This window comes from Daldinia caldariorum (genome assembly GCF_022478825.1).
Source record: "Daldinia caldariorum strain CBS 122874 unplaced genomic scaffold F4812scaffold_26, whole genome shotgun sequence".
In the NCBI taxonomy this organism is placed as follows: domain Eukaryota; kingdom Fungi; phylum Ascomycota; class Sordariomycetes; order Xylariales; family Hypoxylaceae; genus Daldinia; species Daldinia caldariorum.
Genome location: NW_025953062.1, coordinates 179,412 through 196,400, shown reverse-complemented (window position 1 = coordinate 196,400; position 16,989 = coordinate 179,412). Strand labels below are relative to the sequence as shown.

At 49.0% G+C, this 16,989-nt stretch overlaps 5 protein-coding genes across 5 annotated transcripts; 3 read left to right on the top strand and 2 right to left on the bottom strand.

The window, feature by feature from the left end:
- The first annotated feature begins 1,126 nt into the window (after window positions 1-1,126).
- On the top strand, window positions 1,127-4,381 carry F4812DRAFT_243289 (uncharacterized protein). Its single transcript, XM_047930648.1, has 4 exons — window positions 1,127-1,518; window positions 1,644-2,258; window positions 2,376-2,516; window positions 2,622-4,381. Exons 1-4 carry the CDS (start codon window positions 1,459-1,461, stop codon window positions 3,921-3,923), a joined length of 2,118 nt encoding a protein of 705 aa, XP_047785861.1. The 5' UTR covers window positions 1,127-1,458; the 3' UTR covers window positions 3,924-4,381.
- Window positions 4,382-5,042: 661 nt separating this feature from the next.
- On the bottom strand, window positions 5,043-5,984 carry F4812DRAFT_243295 (uncharacterized protein). Its single transcript, XM_047930649.1, has 2 exons — window positions 5,893-5,984; window positions 5,043-5,750 (listed from the first exon to the last, which is right to left on the bottom strand). Exon 2 carries the CDS (start codon window positions 5,382-5,384, stop codon window positions 5,055-5,057), a length of 330 nt encoding a protein of 109 aa, XP_047785859.1. The 5' UTR covers window positions 5,385-5,750; window positions 5,893-5,984; the 3' UTR covers window positions 5,043-5,054.
- Window positions 5,492-5,948, bottom strand: F4812DRAFT_463643 (uncharacterized protein; the record flags this gene model as incomplete). The annotated part of the gene is made up of 2 exons (XM_047938245.1): window positions 5,492-5,750; window positions 5,893-5,948. 2 exons carry the CDS (start codon window positions 5,946-5,948, stop codon window positions 5,492-5,494), a joined length of 315 nt encoding a protein of 104 aa, XP_047785860.1.
- Window positions 5,985-7,025: 1,041 nt separating the features above from the next.
- F4812DRAFT_446488 (uncharacterized protein) lies at window positions 7,026-11,159 on the top strand. Its single transcript, XM_047935648.1, has 3 exons — window positions 7,026-8,246; window positions 8,312-10,528; window positions 10,598-11,159. Exons 1-3 carry the CDS (start codon window positions 7,608-7,610, stop codon window positions 10,607-10,609), a joined length of 2,868 nt encoding a protein of 955 aa, XP_047785858.1. The 5' UTR covers window positions 7,026-7,607; the 3' UTR covers window positions 10,610-11,159.
- Window positions 11,160-14,994: 3,835 nt separating this feature from the next.
- On the top strand, window positions 14,995-16,234 carry F4812DRAFT_453496 (kinase-like domain-containing protein; the record flags this gene model as incomplete). Its single annotated transcript, XM_047936493.1, has 4 exons — window positions 14,995-15,107; window positions 15,168-15,363; window positions 15,419-15,800; window positions 15,858-16,234. 4 exons carry the CDS (start codon window positions 14,995-14,997, stop codon window positions 16,232-16,234), a joined length of 1,068 nt encoding a protein of 355 aa, XP_047785857.1.
- Between the last annotated feature and the right edge of the window lie 755 nt (window positions 16,235-16,989).

The window sequence follows — 16,989 nt, the reverse complement described above, 5'->3', positions numbered from 1 at the left end:
TCTTCAAAGCGGGCGTCGATCAGGAACTAATGGCTTTACTATGCCTCTCGAGGCTAGTCGTCTCTCCCACTTTGGACGTCGTTCGCAGTTAGTTCAAGCCTCTACCGCTGCCGACGCCTTCTCCTTCTCCACTTGGCTCGCCTTTTCGCCTGGGGTCGTTTATTAACCGCGTCAAGGCTTCTGATATTCCCCTTCATGCTTTTTGAACTTATGTGGGTAGGTAGTTAAACTATCTCGTCGGATTACATTTCCCTCCTTTCCTATTAGTCCATCCCGTACATCCCATACAATCTAGGTATCCAACCTACCAACCAAGCGTGGCTGAAGAACTACCAAGCATCAGGAAAAAGAAAAAACCGACTCGTGTGACGAGGGGGAGGGTTGCGGAATCGATCTGAGGTTCCCAATTGCAGCCTTTTCAGGGGTGTCTCGACCAATCAACCCGTTCCCAAAGTTCCCGTAAAGCAGGGGGTAAGGGGGGCTTGTAACCTACCCCAGATCGACGAATCCCGTTCTACCATACCTACCTCTTATCCCTCGGCCGCAGCAAGCAGTTGAGGGTTTTCCCTCCCTTCAGGGCAAAGCACGGACTCACCTGAAACATAGAAACCCGGGAACGTCGTGAATCCGGTCGTCGATTTGAACTTGACAACTGACATAGAAGAGGAGAGTTTTGCATTATCGTCCATATCCATGCCCCCATGCCCCCCCCGTTTAAAATACAATAATACCCCCACCGCCTCATCCCCCCCTAGTCGACCTTTTTCTTCTTCTTTGGGTTACCAAAATACACCCATTAGCGGTCTAATATAGTACGGTTAGAAAAAAGCATAACTCCTACTATTACTAGTACTTACCTGACCTAGGTATTCATATCGTCTTCAGAGCTTAATAACTTGCTTACTTCGGCCGATAAAGCTTGAAAAAAAAAAGAGCCGCAAGAAAGGAAAAAAACGGTTCAACCTGGGATTCTCGGCGATCTAGAAACACTCAATCCCTCAACCTGCTCAATTCTGGTTCAATTCCTCCGATTCGTTTTCACTAATCTAACAGAGTCTCTCTCTTTCTCTCATGCTCATGGGACCTTTATGCGATTGGGCTGGCTTGCCTTCTAAGTGAGAAAGAACCTGGGGGGAGTTACTACGAATTCTCAACATTCAGCGCAGGCCTGAAAGCTTCCCCGTCGTTACCTACCTACCTATCTATCATCCAATCCTTTAATTCAGCCAAGGTTCATCAAGAATAATAACTACCTACCTTAGGTACCTAGGTTAGGTAGTTAGGGGACATTAACGGAACCGTTGGAAACCCTAGCTGTTTGACCTAAGATTTCGCGGGCTGGTTCGTTGGACTGGGCTTATACGTTAAACGCGACTTATAATAACTACTTGCTTTAAAGTTGCAACTGCGATAACACTACGATAGTACCCGTGGACGTCATTGTTGGATTTCGACAAGATGGTGTACTGCGGGAAGCCCTCGAGGGGGTGTCAGATGTGTAGGACGAGGAGAATCAAGGTACGTTATTGCTATTGCTGTTGTTATTATCATTATTGTTGTTGTTGCCATACGGACAGCACATCCTACTCGCTTTTGCACCTCTCAACTAACCAGCACGTATAACTCTTCTCTCAACATAACAGTGTGATGAGACAAAACCCACATGCAACCAGTGCGCCAAGTCGCGCCGGCAATGTCCCGGGTACAAGGACGAGTTTGATCTGATATTGCGCAACGAGACGCAAGCTACGGAACGCCGGGCGCGGAAGGCGAGCAAAAAAGCCCCGGTGCCGAGGACCGACAAGTCGCCGTCCGCCGGCTCGGGAGAAGGGACTATGATGATGTCCTTACTATTCACTAACAACAACAGCAGCAACAACAACACTGCGAAACAACCTATACCAGCAGCACACCACCACGCCGTCATCCGCCCGCTCAACGTGTCCGTGGAGCACCAGGCTAGCTGCCACTTCATCTCGCATTTCATCCTGACGCCGAGGGACGGGAGCGGCAGGGCTCTCATGGACTACATGCTCCCGCTGCTGAAGGACAGTCCCCAGGCCCACCTGCAGCACGCCTTCAACGCCTGCGCCATGGCCTTCTTCAATAATCGCGGGGGCGTATGCAGCAGGTTTTCCGACCAGGCGCTGCACGAGTACACGAGGGCCCTCAACGGGACGAACACCGCTCTGAGGAACCCCGAGACGCAGTTGGCGGACACGACGTTAGCGGCCGTTCTACTGCTGGGCTTATTCGAGGTATGTCAACAAGCCAATCTTATATTTCTTTTTTTCTTTTTTTTTAAAAAAAAATAAAAATAAAATCTGGAGTTTGTTGCACACCGGCGGTTTTCTAACACAAAAGCCTTTCCGTAGAGCATCACGGCCAAGCAGATCGGCATGATGAACTGGGGCTCGCACACCGAAGGGGCCATCCAGCTCGTCAAAGCCCGGGGCAAGAAGCAGCTCAAGACTAAGATCGGGCTGGCGCTTTTCATCGCCGTCCGGACGCAGATGGTATGTTTTCCAACCCAATTTTCTTAATCAATGCGCGAGAGATAAAACTATCGGTTATTACTCGTACCCGTACTCGTCACCGGCTAAACTAACGAAAACGGCTAGATCATCCATAGCCTCACCTCGGGAACGGCACCTATCATGGGACCGGAGTGGTGGATCGACGACGCGAACAGGAACGACACGGCGACGCGGTGCCACCGGATCATGATCAAGCTGGGGGAGCTGCGGGCCGAGGTGATGCGGCTGATGAACAGCATGGCGAAGACGCCGGAGAACGTCGAGATCATGCACGACATGCTGCGGCGGATCCAGACGGTGGACCAAGAAGTGGTGGCCTGGATGCGCAACGTGCCGGACGAGTGGCGGTTCCGGACGGTCGCGTGGGAGGACCACGTGCCCGACGGCGACTACTCGAAAGCGGAGGTGTTCCCGGGCCGGGTCGACATGTACCGCGACCTGTACATTGTCAGCGTGTGGAACACCTCGCGCACGGCGCGCCTCGTGCTCGCCTCCCTCGTCGTCCGCTGCGCGGCGTGGATCTGCAGCCCCGTCGACTACCGCACGACGCCCGAGTACGCGACCGCGGCGCGCACGTGCGTCGACACCATCACCGACGTGATCGCCTCCGTGCCGTACCAGCTCGGGTGGCACCTGAACAAAGACCGGAGACGGCAGCACATCTTCCTGCATCAGCAGCAGCAAGAACTACTAGTACAACAACACCAACAACTATACCAACAAGAACAGGAGCAAATGCAGCAACAGCAACAAAGCGGATTCCCGTGCGGCGAGGAAGACCACCCCAAGGCGATCGCGGGGTACTTGCTCACGTGGCCGCTGATCTGCGTGCACAGCCAGGACTACACGACGGACACACAGCGGGCGTGGATCCACGGGCGGCTCAAGCACATCGGGGACGAGCTGGGCGTCAAGTACGCGCACGTGCTGCGGCAGCTGCAGATCCGGATGCCGAGCATGCTGATCCGGAGGGACGCGCTGATGGCGAAGCAGGCCAGCTCCATGCACGAGTATTTAAGGAGACAGCACCAACAGCAACAGCAACAAGTACGGAGTGGGAATGGGCAGGCGCAGAGCAGTATGGCTATACGGATCAAGACCCCACTGACGACGACGACGACGACGACGTTTGCGCCCCCGGTTCCGCCGGGGATGTCGGCGGGCGTGTATGTCGGACAGGCGGCGCTGGACGGTGGAGGGGTTAATAGTGGTGTTGGTATTAGTGTTGGTGGGATAGATGGCGGTAGCAGTGCGCTACAGCATATCCAGGCGCTGCAGAAGGAGCGCTTCGAGCAGCATCGCGCGGAACTGCTGGCGCGTGCGGCTGGGGGCCGGGACGCGGGAGAGAGCCAGAAGTGGGTTGCGCAGGGGTGGTTGGTTGTGTGATGCTAATGCTAACGCGCGCGGACGATATTTGATGCTATTGGAGTTCATGGAGTTGCTAGGGAGGGAGCCGACGTTACGGCTTGGAACTGGTTACGGTTACTAATTTACGATAGCCAGGTCAAGGCAGGCCAGGCTATACTAATTAACACCAAGTGCTTTTTTACCTGAGCACTTGTAACCGACCTAGCTGCCTGCCTACCTTAGGTAGGTATGAAGCAAGGGGAGCTTAGCCTATCAAGATTCAAATTAGACGGCCTGAAGTAAAGCTTAGACGAATATCTAGAACTGGGGTCGGAGTCGGAGTTGGAATTGGAGGTTGGATGGGACGGGATTCCCGCGGCGCGAGGACGCTATGATGCTTATACCCGTACCCATACCCGTACCCATCTCGTTAATACAATTACCAGGGGGACTGGGGCTGGGGCTGGGGTTTGAGTGGATTCGGAGGCCTCGATTGTGGTAACCACGCGGTATGATTCATATATCGTATACCCGCTTCTAGAACTCTAGGACTCAGACACTAGGACTTCTGGGTAGAGTTGAGTCTGTAGACTTTTATTATGTGGTCCCTTTATACGCGGAAAACGAATCGCGAGGGAGCTTGCCAGAGCTATGACCGCGAAGCCATGTTTAAGTACAAAGTACCTTGTCGGATATGATAATATTTGTTGTATTTCTCCGCGGATATAGGGATGAGAGCTAGGAATTAGTAGCAGGCAAGGCGCTAAAGTGTACCATTAGTTTGACAGAGAGGAGGAGAAGGCTTCTCGGAAGGTTGCTGAATAGAGAAAAAAAAAAAAATACATAACTCTAGAGTCTTTATCATGACCTCGTATATAAGAGTGATGGGAAAATTCGAATATTTTCCAGTCTCCACAGACTATCTGTTCTGTGTGTGGCTCTCCTCAAACGAGACATGATTTTGCTTTTCCTTCAGCAATGCGCAGGGCCGCATGGAATTGTGAGACATTTCTCTCCAAGGCGATCATGCGCAGTGTGCGTACCTTACATGACTTATACCATATGGTCTTGTCCGTTCAGCCAACGCGGCCTCAATGTGGTGACTGGAAAAGCACAGCCCGGTGAACTTGCAATGCGTCGATCTTGATAATAGTAGTAATTTTACCTTAGTTAGGTACCTAAGGGAAGAAGGTGAAAATGGAGAAGAAAGAAATTTAAACGCCCAAACTCTCTCGTCTTCGCCATTCCTATATGAAGCCATCCGCTCACCAACCAGGGTATCATTGTATATCGTACAGGTTTCCCCTTCGCACCCAGTCCTTGCGCAGCGGTATGTAGTAGATTCGAACCGACTATACGTATATAGTTAATCCTTCTTTTTTTTCTTTTTTTTCTTGTCCCATAAACTCGCGATTTCATCGATGTAAGTGAGTAAGTGGGTGGGTGAGTTAGACGTGTAATAAATATAGTAAAAAAAAAAGAGAGCCGTCTAAATCGCATAAACCCACCGGGCGTCTTTTGAAATATCGCAAAGTTGTCTTACGTCGTCTACGCTCGGCGGAACGATCTAATCCACGAAGGCGCGCAACAGCTCTACCTCTAATATTTTACTTCCTCTTGACCGGGGGCGTGGGGTTCCCCAAGTTCCAAGCTTTGACGACCCAGTTCTGAGTGGCGTCGACGTATTTCTCCTGCTCGACATGCTTGACGCCGACCTTGAGGCCATCTTTAGTAAAGACGACGTTTCTTCGGGCCATGCGCTTCTCGGTGGTGTCGCGAATCTTGGTCAATCCGAGGTATACTTGGTAGACGACGAAGGCGATGCCGCCGAGGATGACGAGAAGGATAAGGAGAGGGAGTAGCTGTCTGCGCGACGGGAGGAAGCGATTTTGCGCTTATGTTAGCCAATGGGAACGGGTAGGACTCTTATGTACCTAGGTAGGTACCTATATATAATAACGCAGGGCAACGGCAATGTCAATTGTCAACAACAGATAAGGGTTAGTACCTGAGAGTAGAGGGCTTGGCCTCGACGGGGATGTGAGACTTGCTCTTCCAGACCATGATTTCTGGTGTAAGTGCCGATGCCGAATTGATAATATTCCTGGATGGTTATACGGAAATATGTAGTTGCGCAATCTCGTGAGGAGAGGGAAAAAAGAGGAAGAAGTAGTAAATAGTTAATGGAGATAGGCGACGGGAATAATCTATTGTTAGTACAAGGAGTCTCTAGGTATGATTTTTAGGTATTTTATATGTATTGTACATATGTAGGAGGTATTAGGTTACGTTAGGTACTGTAGGGAATGATCGGGTGAGATTTGCAAAAGATCAGATCTCTATTGGAAAGGACTTATATATACTCGTAGCACTTATCACCGTGCCGTCTTCCGGATCTAAAAAAGAAATGAAAGAAGGATGGGAAAGGGCAGGCCCAGATATGGGGATGTTAAATGCAGTTGCGCAAACGGGAAGCATACAAACTTATATAGTACCTAGGTACCTTACATATTCTGGGTACCTAACCTTAGGTACCTATATACTTGTACAACCTGATAATGTATAATCAAGAGACAATCAATGCATCCAACGTCCGCGTATTTGATGCATGTGGAAGAGACCGCGAGGAGGTCTCAGCTGAAAACGACCATGGCCCTTCAGGTTCAGGAACCGGCCCATACCAACAACGTGCTACGGTTAGGTATAGGTAATGCAATGCAGTCGTTGTGGATAGTGGAAGGGAACGAGATGCTAAAATTAGGCGGATACTCCATAGGTACGTAGCATTCGTAGCACAAAGGGAGTTTAGCCTGCCTAATCGAGGTCGATTTGTAGGATCGAGCTGGAAGTTCGGCACGTTTTGGTTTGCTAGGTATTCATGTATACATACGTATTGTACCTACAAGCCCAAGTAGGTATTACACATGTACCGAATATGATTAAATATCGATAACGGTTCGATAAATGATAACATCCATCTTGAAGAAGTCTCATCACGTGAGAAGTTATATAGAAAAAACATGCTTTTAGCTTCTTTACTCTTTTACATAAGCCTTTTTGCCCTTCTGCCCAATTCCCAAGCTTGGCAAAGAAGCTTGGACCAAGCTCGATTCTACAGTACCTTAGCTAAGGTACCTGAGCAGCTGAGGTAAGTTCACTATTCAATATGTAGACCCGCTATTAAGCAGCTTCGCTGCCCGCCGTCAGGTTTGTCCACCATTTTACGCCTTCTGTCGAATCACAGCGTCATTTGGCTTGTGAAATTGACAAGTTGCTGAATTCGGGTAACATCTAAATCCATCGCCAGTGTAATCCAAAATGATGATCTTGTAAACCACAATATTTTACGCCCTGTGATTTTTCTTCACTTTTTTTCCCATTTCTTTTTTTATCTTACGTCGTTCCATCTATACACGCCGCTAGCAGTCTCCCATCCCATCTCGTTTCTGCTTTTTTAAAAAAACGTGGCCTCCGAAAAAACCACTTCATCCTTTCTCGAATCGTGTCCACAAGTCCGAACCCTTAGATAACCTCACCACCACCAACACATCCCGGCTCAACACGGCAAGATATTTCCTCCTACTCGGCCTATATCCGGTACTAACTAGGTTATTTAAAAGGTTCGTGGAAATAGAAATCGTCCAGCATAAGTAGGAGGGAGGCAGGATCAGGACAGGTTGCACCACGAGAAATAATCCCTGATCGGTGAACCACTGCGCCAACATGGCTGCCCCCAATGATGGCTACGGCCAATATCCACCGCAGGAGTACGGCCAGGAGGCGCCATATTCCGACCAACAGCCCGCCGGCTACGAAGGGCAGACACCTCCTCCTCAGGCCACATCGCACCATGACGGAAAAAAGAAGAAGAGGGGCTACGCAACTCAAGCATTCGAATTTGGAAGCGGCGCAAACGCAGGTGCTACTCCTCCGGCACCCGGCGGTATAACACCTGGATATGGAGCTCCTATTCCGGGCGCTCAACCTTCTCCGGGATACGGCCCCGGTGGTGCTTATCCTAACCCGGAATTTCAACAGGGTGGCTATGGCTCTCCCGCACCTGGCCAGGTCCCGTACGGCGCTCCGCAGCAGCCGGGTGTTCCCCAACCAGGACTAGGTGGTTATCAAGCTCCTGATCCGTACTACCAGCCAGGAGTTGGACAACCACCTCCGGGAGTTGCTGGCATAACTCAAGGAATGGCCGGTATGAATATGGGACCCGGTCCTCAGCCTGCTGTCCAGCAACCCGCTCAGCAAGCTCGGCTCGCCTTGAACCAGCTCTATCCTACCGACCTCCTAAATCAACCATTCAACGTCTCAGAGCTGGACTTGCCCCCTCCTCCTTGCATCTTACCACCAAATGTAAGTCCTATGGGAAATATCATTTACGTCTTCATCTTGATATGTAAGGCTAACTCTGGCAACAGGCCAGTGTCACTCAATCTCCCGATGCGAACTGCCCTCCCAAATATATTCGGTCGACCTTAAACGCAGTTCCTACTACGCATTCCCTGCTTAAGAAGTCTAAATTGCCATTCGCCCTTGTCATCCAGCCGTATGCCGCTCTTCATGAAATTGATGACAATGTCCCCGTTGTCCAAGATCAGGTTATAGCCAGGTGTCGGAGATGTAGATCTTATATCAACCCTTATGTGATCTTTTTAGATCAAGGTCACAGATGGCGGTGCAATATGTGCAATCTTACCAATGACGTGCCGCAAGCTTTTGATTGGGATGCTGCTGCTCAGAAGAGCGTCAACCGATGGGATAGGCACGAGCTAAACCACGCCGTCGTCGAGTTTGTTGCGCCTCAAGAATATATGGTACGCCCTCCGCAACCATTAGTATATCTGTTCCTTTTCGACGTTAGCTATGCTGCTGTTTCGACCGGTCTTCTTGCCACGAGTGCTCGGACTATTTTGGACAGTCTTAACAGGATACCCAATGCCGACCGACGAACCCGATTAGGATTTATCGCCGTCGACTCGAGCTTACACTACTTCTCTATTCCCAAGGATGACGATGAGAACGCAGAGACGTCCATGCTAGTTATTAGTGATCTAGACGAGCCGTTCCTACCAGTTCCTCACGATCTTTTGGTCCCCCTGATAGAAAGCCGAAACAGCATCGAGAACTTCTTGACTAAACTTCCCGACATGTTCCAAAACAACCAGAGCAATGGCTCGTGTATGGGATCTGCCCTGAGGGCCGGCCACAAGCTCATCTCGCCGTTAGGTGGCAAGATCGTGGTGCTTAGTGCTTCGTTACCGAATGTGGGAGTAGGGAAGCTGGATATGCGGGAAGACAAGAAACTACTCGGCACATCCAAAGAAAGCGGACTGCTTCAGACCGCGAACAGTTTCTACAAGTCATTTGCCGTGGAGTGCTCGAAGAACCAGGTCTCTATCGATATGTTCCTTTTCTCTTCGCAATACCAAGACGTGGCCTCGCTCAGCAACCTTCCACGATATACCGGTGGTCAGACTTGGTTCTATCCAGGATGGAATGCGGGTCGCGCCGAGGACGCAGTCAAGTTTGCGTCCGAGTTCAGCGACCACCTATCTTCAGAAATTGGGTTAGAAGCAGTACTCAGAGTACGAGCCACGACAGGCTTGCGTATGAGCACATTCTACGGAAACTTCTTCAACAGATCTTCGGACCTCTGTGCTTTCCCGGCTTTCCCCCGAGATCAATGCTACGTCGTCGAGGTGGCTATCGACGAGACCTTACAGAAGAATTACGTTTGTCTACAGGCTGGTGTCTTATATACTACATGTAACGGTGAACGACGCATTCGTGTCATGACGCTCGCAATTCCAACCACAACCAACCTTGCCGACGTGTACGCCTCGGCGGACCAGTGTGCCATCACGACATATTTCACTCACAAGGCTGTCGAGCGAGCTCTCAGCAGCGGTTTAGATGCCGCCCGTGATGCCCTCCAGAGCAAGCTAATTGAGCTCCTACAGACTTTCAAGAAGGAACTGGGAGGTGGAAGTATGGGTGGTGGTGGGCTACAGTTCCCTGCCAATCTGCGCGGCCTTCCGGTGCTCTTCTTAGGGCTAATCAAGCACGTCGGTCTCCGCAAGTCGGCACAAATCCCGTCAGATCTTAGGTCAGCGGCCCTGTGCTTGCTATCTACGTTGCCCCTACCACTTCTAATGCAGTACATTTACCCGCGGTTGTATTCGCTACACGACATGCCCGACAATGCCGGAGTTCCTGACCCGGAAACTAGCCAAATCGTCCTTCCGCCGCCTCTAAACTTATCGTCAGAGCGATTCGTTAGCTACGGCTTGTACCTGATCGACGATGGCCAAACACAATTTTTATGGGTAGGCAGGGATGCGGTGCCTCAGCTGTTAACGGACGTATTTGGCGTGGCGGATCGCACCCAGTTACGCGTCGGCAAAGGCTCAATTCCGGAGCTTGACAACGACTTCAACGAACGTGTCCGAGCCGTGATTCAGAAGAGCAGGGACCATTTATCACGCGGAGTAGGTAGCATCGTCGTACCTCACTTGTACATAGTGCGGGAAGATGGCGAACCCAGCTTGAAGCTCTGGGCGCAGACACTGCTCGTAGAAGACCGGGCAGACCAAGGGATGAGCTTCGGCCAGTGGATGGGAAACCTGAGAGAAAGGGTAAGTTGATAGTCTATTGATGGCATTTGTCCTTTGTCATAAACCATTTTTGCTCATTCCTATTTTCAGGTTGTCCAGTAGCATCTCCACTGCCAAAGAACCGAGGGTTTGCCATACAAGTTGAGCAGACTTTGACGATAAAAGGAAGAGGCGACCTGAAAGAAAGGAAGTAAAAAACATAAAACAAAACGAAAGTAACACCAACGAAGTCACCGACTTGGAATTGACCGGCATGTCAACTAGCGCCTCACACATCATGTTAAGTAAACTATCTAGCATTAATAAGCGTCGCCAGAGGCTTTGATCACTACAAGTCAGTGGGCCGATCTTGTTCTCAGGTCTGTTTCATAAGAAGACCGTATTGGGTCTGATACGTGACCGAGTGGACTCTGGGACTTGTTACGCGCCTTACCCTACCATGTAGAGAGAGCTCTCTTAGCGAATTACAATCCCGTTTCCCGGGTGGTAGGAAAAGAGATCTGCTCGAGTCGGCCGTCTTGATATGCTAGTAATACGGGTGATCGTCATTGTCATTCTACCAGGTGTTTTTCACGTATATCGTTGATATTTACCTACCTACTTACCTACCTAACCTAAAGATTCATTCGACCACTGGATGATATTTACCTTTACCGATTTACTTACGTATTTTGTCTCACAAGATCTTGTTTAGTCTAGTACGCAAGTTACCGCGGCAACGGCCACGATAAGTAGGTTAGGTACCTAAGGCATGTAGGATATGAAGAGCACATGTCCATATGTAATACATTACCTAACCTAACATACCTTTAGGTACAGGTAGACAAGGCAAGGTAATGCAAGGTAAAGTACCTTAGATCATATTTCCTATCGGCCGTACGTAGACGACGCAGCAACACCCCCATTCCTCCACCCATCCCTCTACCCCTCCTCCTTCCCTTCTTCTTTCCATCCCCGGATTGTCTACTATTACCTTAGGTACCTCCTAGGTAGATCCAAAGTCCGGTCTCAGCAAATAGGAGAGCCGGGGGAATACGAGGAATGGTATGTGTGGACGGACTTGTGTGTGTGTGAACGTTCAGCGTTTTCTTTCCTTTTCTTTTCAGCTGAACGAACTTTTTTTTCTCGTCCTCTTTTTTCCTTTTTTTTTTCTCCGAAGCACCTGGACGGACAGATACACAGACACAGAAAAGGTCAGATTACCCGTCCGTTTGGACCCGACAATCTGGGTATTGGACGACGTCGGGCGGGTAGGTGAGGTAAGAGGTAGGTAAGTTTAGGTAGGTCAGTATGTTAGGCTATCATTAAGCGCTTCGGTTTTATTATTCAGCCGTTGGATTTTGGGGGGAGCGGCAAGCTAACTTTTTTTTTGGTACTTGCTTTTTGCTTTTCTGATCATTTTTACATACCAATGCGCGCAAGACAGAGAAAACTTTAGACGGGACGAAGTTTGGCGCACGAGTTGGTCGGGAGGCAGCCCGGTGCCGAAGCGTCCACTGCTTCAGATCCCCTGGGACGCAAAGAGGTTGTTGTGTCGAGTTGTTGTCGAGCGCCGAGTGTTCGACCAAGTCATGAAACTGACAGGGGTCGAGTGTTCGTCGGGAGGTTTCAAAAATAACAGGCGCTCTCTCGGGCTGCGGTGCGCCGGCGCTTAAGCGGGGCCCTCATTGGATGGTGTCCAGCGCTCGAGAGAGTGTGATGATTGTGATGGAATTATTAGATGGAGTTGGTTGTTTATTATAAGGGCTGTTTATAGGATGTCCAATATGAAGATAAAAGGTCTAGAAATGTTATCTTATTGGTTCAGCTTATAGGTTATGTGATATGTAATACCTAGGTACTATAGTACACCACCTAGGTACATGCTCATCTCATGTCTCATGTACACATGTACATTGATATAATTCGTAAGTCCATGTGCCTCGATTGAACACAAACATCCCCTTACCCCTCTGACCCCACTAGCCAATCCTCGCCTATCAATTTAAGGTTCTCTCCTAACCCTTGGCCCATCGCTGTCACAATTACGCTCTACGATAGGTACACTACACCACCATAGTTTGCCGTCCCGTCTTGAGTTAGAACTTAAAACATTCCTCGGGACTTTGGATTTCGCATGTTTTGATATACCTTACTTGCAGCGTACTTACAGCAGCAGTTCCCTTCTTTTGTTTTATTTATTCGGCCCCCCTTTTTTGACAGACAATAACAACTTGCCTCGTAACTTCGTACCGAGCCAAACCTGATTTTAGATCCCACGTGGAGAATTGCCCGGGACTAACATCATACCTAAAGGCTTAGAGACCTCGGCGCTTTGACCTACCCTAGCAGCCTAGGTACCTACCTAGATAATATCGTCTTAGGTCCTACCTAAAGCTGGACTTGGTATTTCAAAAGTTGAAGACGAAAAAAAAGTGGACAAACAATTATCTCATCTATAATACGTTTTCTTATCTCTCTTTTTCTCTCTCTCTCGCACTCTTTTATTCCCCATTCCCCGGTACTAGGCCCCGAGAGGCCGTTCCATCCGTTAGAACTCCTCCTAGTGTCTTGTCGCCGTCGCATTATTGAGGTCCACAGTCCACCCAGCGCGGGATTCTATTCAATAGATCACCGAGCCATACGTACCGTACCCTATATAGGGGGCCCGAGGGGGGTTTTATCCACTGTCATTGTAACGCCTCAGCTCCTTTCCGGTCCAACTTGGTCCAACCTGGTCCAACCTGGTCGAGCTCTTTTTTGACATCTCTCTACCTCCATCTTTCCATCCCTCCCCCGCTCCACACACTACGCACCACAACCACACCACCACACAACCCGCTCACTTATTTTTTCTTAAGCAACCGAATTGTTGGTTCTATTGCATAGGGCAGTTATAATATTGACAAGATCGCCTCGTCTCAACTCAATTTATTGTCATAATTATTGCCTGACTTTAGTTACCTTGTTACTCTACCGATATACGAAACTTCACCTGGGGTGATTCAAACAATTTCGTTTTTCTTGTCCTTTTTTTATTTTTATTTTTATTTTTTCGTATTCTTTCTTCCTATCCGGGACGGGGTCGCTTAATAAATTTCGAATCAAATTAATCACGGGTATCTATTTTAGGTAGTTGCCTTAGGTTAGCCTTAGGTTAGGTACTAGAAAGGTACCTAGGTACCTACTTACACCTTCAAAACCAATTAGGTTAGGTACCTGCTTAGGTACCTCCTACCTTGGGGTTTTCGAAGGCGGGGCCAAAGTCCCAAAGCTCCTGTCGTTTTTTAATTCAACTTTGAACCCAACGATTTTCATCTTCTATTTTCCAATCACTCCGCCGGTAACTAAGGTTCTAACCCAAAGGTAAGAATTACATTTCATTTCGTTTCATTTCAATTTTATTTCCTTTCCTTGCTCTTATCCCTATCCTTATATACCTCCCATGTGCAATCATAATGGGACGATGGGCATGCTATCTGTCAGTCTTCGATCTCAAAATCTACCGTGCACTTATCGGGTAACGCCAAGGATCGCTACTCGTACCGGCGCGCATGTCAGAGACCCCGTTTCCCCCCTCTTCCCACCATTGGTACAGACGGCGCGCCTCAAGTTTTGTAACACGGGGGTTACAACCACAAGCACCACAGGCACCACCACTGGCACACCATAACACCACTCTTTGACCTCGACCTTGAGACTCGACAACCCGTAGCACAACCCTTTTCGACCTTCAGTAATTTACCAACTTAACCGAACCGCCTACTTTATCTCCAACTGTTCGTCTTTGAAGGACGAATAGTATCGGTCGAACCAGGCAACAATTGCAGTAGAGCCTACCACGATTTACACCGGCCTGAGTTGCACAGACCTACCGATCAAAATCGCTTAATTACCCACAGCATCCGATCTTCATTACGGAACGATCAATTATCACTTGTTTTTTTTTCTCATCTTCATTTCAGCCGCAGTTTTGTTGTCTTTGTCTTTACGCCTTAATCCTCAGCTAATAATTCATCTACCAGTACCAGCTTAGTCGGATAGCCGCAGTATCGATGCACTAAGCTGAGTTCGACGAAACATAAAGAAGCATTACCGATATTTCGTTTGCCAGAGCCGCTTGAAAGAACAAACCGTAGCGACGCTGCAATAAAGCAAACACCGGATTCTTTGCGACGGCCGATCGATCTATAGAGGTCTTCATCTCAGCGAATCGTGCTTAACGGCTCCGCATTCTAGACAAATTGGTCCTATTTCGGGAATTGCGAGTAGTAGCGCCTTATCCAATAATCCTGTCGAGCTTTACTCCGCCGAGTGGAGCGTGCACGAGTTTAATATTCCTTGGCGAGCCGAGATTACCTATAGAGGCGCTCTTATTGCCCTTGCAGGACTTTAATAAATCCGCTTTTGAGGCCTGAGGCGGTGGAATCTTTAAGCACTTGGTCTCCTTTTCCGCGTTCGGTTTTGAATTCGACATAAAGCATATTCTCCATTAACAACACAGCAACATGTCTCGATCAAATCCTCCCAACCCGGCCGGATCCCGGAAGATTTCGTTCAACGTCAGCGAGCAGTATGATATTCAGGATGTTGTGGGAGAAGGAGCTTACGGTGTTGTCTGGTAGGCTTGAATAGGAGCGCCGAGCTCACGCAAGATCAGGTTGCTAACGACCATATGCAGCTCGGCGATACACAAGCCTTCGGGACAAAAGGTTGCCATCAAGAAGATTACTCCCTTCGACCACTCCATGTTCTGTTTAAGAACCCTTCGAGAGATGAAGCTCCTTCGATACTTCAACCACGAGAACATTATTTCTATTCTCGACATCCAGAAGCCGCGCAGTTATGAATCGTTCACTGAAGTGTATCTGATACAGGTACGAAATTGTCCTCGAACCTAGGTGTAGGGACTAGCTGCTAATGATCCTCTAGGAACTGATGGAAACGGATATGCATAGGGTGATCCGTACACAGGACTTATCTGACGATCATTGTCAGTACTTCATTTACCAGACTTTACGAGCGCTGAAGGCCATGCACTCCGCAAATGTGCTTCACCGAGATTTAAAGCCTAGCAACCTCCTGTTGAACGCCAACTGTGACTTGAAGGTCTGCGATTTCGGACTTGCTCGATCGGCGGCGTCACAAGAAGACAACTCGGGTTTCATGACGGAATACGTGGCCACTCGATGGTACCGTGCGCCCGAGATTATGTTGACCTTCAAGGAATACACAAAGGCTATTGACGTGTGGTCCGTTGGCTGCATTCTAGCCGAGATGTTGAGCGGCAAGCCCCTGTTCCCCGGAAAGGATTGTATGTGACTCGTTCACTCACCCGATGCCGAACGACCTTTTTGCTAATAATGCGTAGATCACCATCAGTTAACCCTGATCCTGGACGTTCTTGGTACTCCTACGATGGAGGATTACTACGGCATCAAGTCTCGCCGCGCCCGCGAGTATATCCGCTCTCTTCCGTTCAAGAAGAAGGTGCCATTCCGAACCCTCTTCCCCAAGACTTCCGACCTAGCGCTAGACCTACTGGAGAAGTTGTTGGCATTCAACCCGGTGAAGCGTATCACCGTGGAAGAAGCCTTGAAGCATCCTTACCTCGAGCCGTACCACGACCCTGAGGATGAGCCTACGGCACCCCCGATTCCTGAGGAGTTCTTCGACTTCGACAAGCACAAGGATAACCTTAGCAAGGAACAGTTGAAGCAGCTCATCTACCAAGAGATTATGCGGTAGAACGGCGGTTTCTTGAGCAAACTCAGGATTCGAGAAAGCATCTCGCAGCTTATCCAGAATCTGAAGCTTAGGGACCGCATCAGCCCAAATAGCACACGTATGCGGAAGGCATCGCGGTTAAGGGGCGACGCTTCAGGTGGTTTTGCATAGCAGGCGGTAACAGCGTTAGGGGGAGTAATTAGACGGCAATGACCTTGTTGGAGGGCCCGTCTGAAGGAGGGGTTGGTCCTGAGATATAGGCGATGAAGAGAAGACTGTGGGGATCTTTATGCCGCGAGATCTGGTGCAGGATCTGGCATGATTGTGGAGAGGCTAGATGATTAAGGATATATCGTCTTCTCTCAGATTTCTTTTCTTTACGCTTGCTGGTAGTAAACACAGACCTTTTTTCTGGTATTTTAGCCCATGGGTTTAATTCCCTTAGGTAACCCGTTGATTATTTGCCGTGTTGTCTGTGAGCTCCGCCGAGTAAGTAGAGTTGAGAGTGAGGTTCTGCCGTGATGAACGAGGTTATAAGCCAGATCACTTGATATCCTGTTGAGGTAGAGAGAGAGATGAAATGAAGAATGCAAATTAATAACTGAAGTAAGAGGTATCTTTATTATTGCTGTACGAATAAATGAGTAACGGGTAGGTTGGTATTATAATCTATTGATAAAAACTAGGTAGGTTAGTAGGTTAGGTACCTACCTAACCTTAGGTCCATATATGGGGAATGAATGAATCGCAAAGTCTTGGGACGAATTCTTGAAATC

Excerpts from the sequence above, each read along its gene's own strand:
- F4812DRAFT_243289 (XM_047930648.1), top strand. The coding sequence starts at position 1,459 with ATGGTGTACTGCGGGAAGCCCTCGAGGGGGTGTCAGATGTGTAGGACG. Across the intron at positions 1,519-1,643 it reads GTAGGACGAGGAGAATCAAG|TGTGATGAGACAAAACCCAC; the intron begins GTACGTTATTGC and ends TCAACATAACAG. Across the intron at positions 2,517-2,621 it reads TCGCCGTCCGGACGCAGATG|ATCATCCATAGCCTCACCTC; the intron begins GTATGTTTTCCA and ends GAAAACGGCTAG.
- F4812DRAFT_243295 (XM_047930649.1), bottom strand. The coding sequence starts at position 5,384 with ATGCGATTTAGACGGCTCTCTTTTTTTTTTACTATATTTATTACACGT.
- F4812DRAFT_446488 (XM_047935648.1), top strand. The coding sequence starts at position 7,608 with ATGGCTGCCCCCAATGATGGCTACGGCCAATATCCACCGCAGGAGTAC. Across the intron at positions 8,247-8,311 it reads CTTGCATCTTACCACCAAAT|GCCAGTGTCACTCAATCTCC; the intron begins GTAAGTCCTATG and ends CTCTGGCAACAG.